This window comes from Triticum dicoccoides, chromosome 2B (assembly GCF_002162155.2).
Source record: "Triticum dicoccoides isolate Atlit2015 ecotype Zavitan chromosome 2B, WEW_v2.0, whole genome shotgun sequence".
NCBI classification, from domain to species: Eukaryota; Viridiplantae; Streptophyta; class Magnoliopsida; order Poales; family Poaceae; genus Triticum; species Triticum dicoccoides.
This window is the reverse complement of record NC_041383.1, coordinates 650,322,330-650,330,394: the sequence shown is the minus strand read 5'-3', so window position 1 is coordinate 650,330,394 and position 8,065 is coordinate 650,322,330. Positions and strand designations below refer to the sequence as shown.

Here is an 8,065-nt window from a genome sequence, read left to right as displayed (position 1 = left end):
TAACGAGCATGAATAAGTTCACACTCAGACATTGCGTAATTAGAATTCACAAATTAAATCAACTCCAAGGTACACATAAAAATAAAGTAAGCAAATACCGAAGTCGTAAAAGAATGAAGTTATGCTTAGGTGAAGCGAGAAAAGAACAAAAGCAATTAAAATCATGGTTGACGATATACAACAACGACCATCAACACCAACTATCTCCTAGCAACACAAGAACTACGAGAAAATAGTTCTCCAAAAGTAAAGCCTCCAGAAAAAAGGAATGATATGCACATAGACATCGCTAAGGGCGTGTTCTGATCTTCTCCCACTCCACACTTCACAATTTCCTGGAGCAGATAAGAGCCGAATGAAATAACCTCCAGAAGCTGGCTTCGCGAAGCTGTGGTCGATCCTAGTGGAAAAAACTGGAGCGAGGAAGGCCCAGCTCCACCGATTGGAAAAGCTGGAGTTCACCCTATTTACAACATCCTGCCACCGCTAAAGAAAACGGTTCGCTGAGTATGCTCGAAAATTAGAACCTATCGCCACAGGGTCGATCTCCCTCGCCTCGCTATGCACCTATCGGCCCTAATTGGGCTGCTTCCAGCCGGCCCAGTCTGAACCGTACAAGGCCACAACCCTCCTAGCCGGGCCGCAGCACTTGAGAAGCTGCAGGTGCAGCAGAACGCATCCCAGATCGCTGCTTGGAGTTAGAAGCCACGAAAAGAAGCTGGATATGTGAAGTTTTGTGAAGCTAGAGTAGATGAGAACACGCCCTAAATCCAACCATTGACGGTCAGATAATGGGTTCTCACCAGGTAGATCGTGTCCAAGCACTAGGTAACAACACAAAATATCGCATTTGTCAGGTATAACCAACTAGAGCTAGACTAAGATTTCGCATTTGTCAGGTATAACCAACTAGAGCTAGACTAAGATTTTCACCCTAAAGCTCAAGATCAGGTGCTTTAGAAGCAAAACCCCTGGCATAGGGTTCTTTGTGGAGTGCAATCCACTAGAAAGTGACTGCCTGAAAGATTTAGTAGTATGTTATCATTTGACCCAGAAAGCCAACAATTTCAGCCTATGAAAACATCAATCCACAGTACTTCCTCCGTTCCAAAATAGGTGACTCAACTTTGTACCATACAAAGTTGAGTCATCTATTTTGAAACGGAAGGAGTAATATTTAGTAATTTTATTTCATCAACCAATTACCGTGCCACTATACTGACTAAGCTGAAAATCGCATTCTTTTTTCGAGCAACCGGTAGGAGCTCTGCCTTTCCATTAAGCTTATCAGTGACATGTCCTGCAATTCCAACCCAATCCTATAAGTAAAACAAACATCAACCTTCACAAAGCCAACTCAAGAACAAAGTTATGGACTGGGACAGGAGGCTACTCGCGTGGAGCGACTCCGGCATGAAGAACGACGGCGGCTACGACGGACATTGTCACCGAGGACCCACAGTACGAGTACGACGACTGGTGCGGCGGCCTCGTGGACGTCGTCACCGAGGACCACGACACGAGTACGACGACCAATGCCGCCACAGCGGAGTCCATGCAAGGCCAACGTCCGGTCGCGCATAAATTTGTAGGTCTTTGGCCGTGACAGCTCGTTGGCGCCTGCATCGCCCAGAGCTCCTCCACCTCCGGCAAGTGCGTTTGCGTCATCCACCGGGAGCACAGCAGGGCGCGGGGCGGAGCTCGACGTTGGCGCATGGCAACTGTTTGACGAAATGCCTGATAGAAGAAGGTGAAGAGGAGGAGAAAGAAAAAAGTGAGGTGCCACAGCTTCCTTCGTCATCGTCGTCCCTTTCTGTCTCTTGTGGAAGTAGGGCACGGTTGCCACGCCCTCGGACGCCAGCGCCGAAGCATCCATGGCGCACACATCCCGAAGGGTGCCATCGCGCATGCCACCTCGGGCTCCAGCGTGTGCAACAGCATCAGGCTGAGCACGATCGCATGGCTCGCTGGACCGTCGACCGCCGTTGTGGTACTAACAACCAAGCTCTAGACTAGCCTTTGGCAATCATAGTCAGCCTTAGTCTTCTGTTTCCAGCCAGTTGGCTGCTGTGTACGTGCGTGAGAGTTGTGTGTTTCTGGCCGGTGGTAAATCAATTAGCTTGGCTAGCTTCACATAGGAGGGTCGATCAAGTTGCTTGTTGCTCTGAACGTGCGTGTCTCACTGTATCAATCGGAGCTAGCTACCTTCATGGAAGATTGTCATGAGCGAAGGAAGAGGTGGAGGAGCATGGAGGCGAGGCTACGGCTGCCGGAGGCGGCGGTCGGAGCAGACGCGGGGGGCTAGGGGCTCCTGTGGGTAGAGAGTGAGGGGGAAGAAAACAAAGATGAGGTGGTGAGTTCAACGGTCAAAACCATGTCATGTCAGCACAAAATCACCCCAAGCAATCCAAGGGATGAAAATTTTCCGGTTTCAACAATTGAGGGATTAGATTTTGCTGGTTTTAGAGTTGAGGGACCATTTGTAGACTATCGAAAAAGTTGAGGGACGGAAAATATATTTTTCTCATTTCAAGTTAGATTTTCTAAAAAATCCTATTCTCCATTAGCTGCACAAAGATGAATATACACTTCAAATGTTTGTATGCCTGAGAGTAGCACCCTCTGTAGTGTTTACATGAGCAATGTCCCTAGCCTGAAAAAAAGAACATGAGTGATGTCCCACTTTCCTCAGACATTCTTTTTTTATGAGATGTGCCAATTGATTTGTGAAATACATCTCCTATCTTGAATCAGCAAATGTGGAGGAGGCATCTGCCGAAGAAAATGCATGTCTGCAAAACATGGTATGTAGTATGTACATCACTACCAATCATTGTTGCAGTGTTGTTTGAGGGTCTTGTCACATGATTCTTGTTTCAACTAAATTAGGAGCAGAAGGCTAGAATAAGGAAGCAGCTCTTGGAACCTGAGTTTTTGCCATCTTCCTACGACACCGCGTGGGTGGCTATGGTGCCCTTGCCGGGCTCTCCTCAAGTTCCATGCTTTCCTCAATGTGTTGAATGTGTCCTACAAAATCAGCAGAGCAATGGATCTTGGGGTCTAGTCCAAGTGGACTCCTCCATCAACAAGGATGTCCTCTCATCCACATTGGCTTGTGTGCTCGCACTTAAGAGATGGAATGTTGGTGGTGAGCATATCAAAAGAGGTATGAACAAAGATGAATTTGCCTACCCTTTATTGTTGTTTTACTGTCTTGTATTTTTCAAGTTTTACCACATCGATGTAGCCTGATGCGATGAAAATGGTACTAACAGGACTACGTTTCATCGGAAGAAATTTCTTCATTGTTACAAATGAGCAGAGTGTTGCTCCTATAGGCTTCAATATCACGTTTTCGGGTATGCTTAGCCTTGGGATGGAGATGGGTTTGGAATTTCCGGTTGGACAAAATGATCTTGATAGGATTCTTCACCTCCGGGAGGTGGAACTGAAAAGGTTTGTCTGTGACAGTTCTGGCATGAAAATTGTGTTGTACTCTTTCTTTTCTGGCCATGTTTACACTTAATGGATAGATGATTTTGAAAGATAGGTTTTTGGGAGTGGCTATTTTCCTCTTGTAGAAGATGAATATTTTTCAGCGTGAAGTTCATTTTTTTTAATGATTTTCTAAGAACCATGACTTGAAGGAGAAAAGGACCACATGTTAGCACATTTGTCTTTTCCTTAATGAAATGGGCAACCAGAATTTGAGTTAGACATGTATTACCTCTGATTATTATTTCAAAAGTTTGTATCTTATACATATGGACTTTATTCAGACTTCTTGGGGATAAATCTGATGGGAGAAAAGAATATATGGCTTATGTTGCTGAAGGGCTAGGAAACCTGCTGGACTGGAATCAAGTTATGAAGTTTCAGAGGAAGAATGGGTCGTTGTTCAACTCTCCTTCCACAACTGCTGCTGCACTAATCCACAATTTTGATGACAAAGCCCTACAGTACCTAAATTTGTTTGTCAGTAAATTTGGTGGTTCAGGTCGGTCTAGCTACCTTTCTTTGTGAGGAATTTGTAAGCTCTTTAGACTATGGCTAAATACCTAACAATATTAGAATTTTGCAGTGCCAACAGTTTATCCAACAAATATACATTGTCAGCTTTCATTGGTAGATTCTCTTGAAAACATCGGGATATCTCATCATTTTTCTAGTGAGATAAGGAGCATCCTGGACGTGGCATACAGGTAACGGTCGTGAATAAAGTTCTGATATTTATCTTTCGTATCTTGTAAACTTCATTGTATCCACTTTGCAGTTTCTGGTTACAGAGAGATGAGGAAATCATGCTAGATGTAGCAACATGCGCAATGGCATTCCGTCTTTTGCGAATGAATGGATATGATGTTTCCTCGGGTACTTTCTTTGGGCGGGAATTTCCTATCTTACAAATGTTATCTTTATATTTTTTGTATGCTTCATTTAACTCGCTAATTTCAATCAAAACAACGCAGATGATCTGTATCATGTTGATGCATCCACCTTCCATAATTCACTTCAGGGATATTTAAATGATACAAAATCTATATTGGAATTGTACAAAGCTTCAAAAGTCAGTGTATCAGAAAATGAATTTAGCCTAGATAACATAGGCTACTGGTCAGGCAGGTTATTGACAGAAAAATTGCTCTCCGATCGGGCGCAAACTACGGAAATATTTCAAGAGGTCCTTACATGAAATTTAAATCTTAGAAATTGGACTGATTCTACCTTTTATTGGGTGTTTACTGTTTCTATGTTTTTATACTTTTAGGTTGAGTATGCTCTTAAATTTCCCTTTTATGCCACAATGGAACGTATAGGCCACAAGAGGAACATTGAACACTTTGATGTTTGTGGTTCTCAAAAGCTAAAGACAGAACATCTGTAAGAGTCTCATTTCTCAAAAAGAATAGTCTGTAAAGTCATATAAATAAAGATGTTAGACATAAATTTTAGACATTTTGCTGAATCAGGCCATGTCGTGTCAGCCAAGATTTCCTGGCTTTGGCTATTGAAGATTTCAGTTTTTCTCAATCTATTTACCAGGATGAACTCCTGCATCTTGAAAGGTAATGTAAAATTTATGCTCTATTGCCTTACTAATTTCCATTCTTAGATATTTAAAAATAATTGTGGCACAGTTGGGCGAAAGGGAATCGGCTGGACCAATTACAGTTTGCACGGCAGAAGCTGACATATTGTTATCTTGCTGCTGCTGCTACTATATTTCCTCCTGAACTGTCTGATGCTCGCATGTCGTGGGCCAAAAATGGTGTGCTCACAACTGTTGTTGATGACTTCTTCGATGTTGGAGGATCAAAAGAAGAACATGAAAACTTCATAACATTAGTTGAGAAGTAACCCCCTCGGTCCTTCATTTTGTAAGTGGAGTTGGTGTGTTACGCATTGCTAACAAGTTGTGGTCCCTGATTTGCTAATGTTTATCTTAGGTGGGATGATCACTCCAAAGACGAGTTCTGCTCTGAGCAAGTGCAAATATTGTTTTATGCTATCTATACTACAGTCAATCAGCTTGGAGCAGTAGCTTCTGCAATACAAAACCGTGATGTTCGAAAGCACCTGATAGAATTAGTGAGTTTCCATTGTGTTTGCATGTTTCTCAAAAAAAAATTGTTCAGCACTGACATGTTGAGTCCTTCTGCAGTGGCTACAGCTGTTGAGGTCTATGATGTCTGAGGCAGAATGGCGGATGAGAAAATATGTGCCAACAGTTGAGCAATACATGTCAAATGCAGTTGTTTCCTTCACACTGGGGCCCATTGTGCTCACATCATTGTACTTTATTGGGCCAAAGCTCTCGGAATGCATTGTCCAAGATCAAGAATACAACGAGTTGTTTAGGCTAACGAGCACTATTGGTCGTCTCCTCAATGATATCCAAGGCCTTGAGGTATTTGGGTTCCTTTTATCCTCAACTTCATATCTACACACGTCACATTTGCATATGTATTCTATATTTAGTATAGCTGCATAAACATATGTTATTTTAAAGTTATATATGCTTCACATACCACGACAGGGAAATTCCTTCATCTTTATATAAACAAACATCCTGCTGGTTGCCAGAACAAACTGTAAAGTGGTGAGATAGAGACACTATAGTAATCCTCGAGGACTAGTTCTAACAAAAATCAAAATTTGTAGTAATTCATGAACTTGTCAAGAATTTTTTCTTGTAAAGCACACATCTAAGTGCTTGTATGGTATTCTTAGGAGTTCCCGGCGATGGTAGAAGACGGACTGATATTTACTCTTAGAAGCTAGTATAATACGGAGTACATCTTAGTAGTTGTGCATCCTATTACTGTATAATAATAATGAAGAGAATAGTAGTAATTACTCATCACTGTTGTCTCATGCATTTTCGACCTGCATGCTGTAATTTGGTACCCTGACAATCATTAATCTACTTATTACAGAGGGAGAGCAGGGAGGGAAACCTGGATTATGTCTCACTACTTGTTCTCCATAGTGGTGGTTCTATGTCAATTGAAACGGCTAAAGAGACGATACAGAAGGCCATAGCCTCATGTAGAAAAGGCTTGCTAAAGCTGGTTCTTATGGAAAATACAGTTGTTCCTAGGCCGTGCAAGGAGCTGTTCTGGAAGATGTGCAAGATAGTTCACTTGTTCTACTCCCAGATCGATGGCTTTAGCTCGCCAAACGAAATGGTGAGCGTGGTCAATGCAGTTATCAACGAGCCGCTAAAACTCCAAATCAACAATCCACCTTTGCCCGTGCAGTCAGAAAATTAAGGGTTCCGTGTATTTTGCCTTGTTCTACTGTAGTATCAATCAATCAGGTGCTCTCTTGAGAAAAAAACTTATGGGTCAGATAACTACCAGCAGCACGGATACACTGTATATGTGGTACATCAGAAAAAACTAGTGTACTACATTTGTTATTTAACTTCGTATCTAAATATGTCACATTTGCATATGTATTATATATTTGGTATAGCTGCATAAACATGTATTATTTTTACGGTTTTGCTATTTTACAGCTGACTGTTTTTCAATTCGTTTACATTTAAGTTGTTGTCCGTCCGTTCTTGCGCGGAGATTCGCGCTGTTGGGGAACGTAGTAATTTCAAAATTTTCCTACGCACACGCAAGATCATGGTGATGCATAGCAACGAGAGGGGAGAGTGTGTCCACGTACCCTCGTAGACCGAAAGCGGAAGCGTTAGCACAACGCGGTTGATGTAGTCGTACGTCTTCATGGCCCGATCGATCAAGGACCAAAACTACGACATCTCCGAGTTCTTGCACATGTTCAGCTCGATGACATCCCTCGTACTCCGATCCAGCCGAGTGTCGAGGGAGAGTTTCGTCAGCACGACGGTGTGGTCACGATGATGATGTTCTACCGTCGCAGGGCTTCGCCTAAGCACCGCTACGATATTATCGAGGAGGACTATGGTGGAGGGGTGTACCGCACACGGCTAAGAGATCAATGATCAAATGTTGTGTCTATGGGGTGCCCCCTCCCCTGTATATAAAGGAGTGGAGGAGGGGGCCGGCCAAGGGGGGTGGCGCACCCTAAGGGGGAGTCCAACTCCCACCGGGAGTAGGACTCCCCCTTTCCTATTAGGAGAGGGAGAGGGAAGGAAGAGGAAGGAGGGAGGAAGGAAAGGGGGGGGGGCTCCTAATTCGGATTGGGCTTGGGGGGGGGGCCCCCTCTCTTGCTCCTTTCCCCTCCTTTCCACTAAGGCCCATTAAGGCCCATATACCTCCCGGGGGGTTTCGATAACCTCCCGGAGCTCCGGTATTGTCCCAATCTCACCGGAACCTTTCCGGTGTCCAAATATAGTCGTCCAATATATCGATCCTCATGTCTCGACCATTTCGAGACTCCTCGTCATGTCCGTGATCACATCCGGGACTACGAACAACCTTCGGTACATCAAAACATATAAACTCATAATGTAACTATCATCTTAATTTAAGCGTGCGGACCCTACAGGTTCGAGAACTATGTAGACATGACCGATACACGTCTTCGGTCAATAACCAATAGCAGAACCTGGATGCTCATATTGGCTCCT

At 43.6% G+C, this 8,065-nt stretch overlaps 1 protein-coding gene across 1 annotated transcript; it reads left to right on the top strand.

Moving 5' to 3' along the window:
• Positions 1-1,959: 1,959 nt before the first annotated feature.
• On the top strand, positions 1,960-6,773 carry LOC119361095 (ent-kaur-16-ene synthase, chloroplastic-like). Its single transcript, XM_037626468.1, has 14 exons — positions 1,960-1,990; positions 2,755-2,804; positions 2,890-3,166; positions 3,276-3,456; positions 3,780-3,997; positions 4,082-4,202; positions 4,274-4,371; positions 4,470-4,681; positions 4,769-4,881; positions 4,971-5,066; positions 5,139-5,354; positions 5,448-5,589; positions 5,663-5,908; positions 6,438-6,773. The coding sequence occupies exons 1-14, from the start codon at positions 1,960-1,962 to the stop codon at positions 6,771-6,773; spliced, it is 2,337 nt and encodes a 778-aa protein (XP_037482365.1).
• Positions 6,774-8,065: the final 1,292 nt, after the last annotated feature.

Coding starts and splice junctions, on each gene's coding strand:
- LOC119361095 (XM_037626468.1), top strand. CDS start 1,960: ATGGCTCGCTGGACCGTCGACCGCCGTTGTG. Junction 4,682..4,768: donor CTACGGAAATATTTCAAGAG/GTCCTTACATGA, acceptor TTATACTTTTAG/GTTGAGTATGCTCTTAAATT. Junction 5,355..5,447: donor TTCATAACATTAGTTGAGAA/GTAACCCCCTCG, acceptor TGTTTATCTTAG/GTGGGATGATCACTCCAAAG.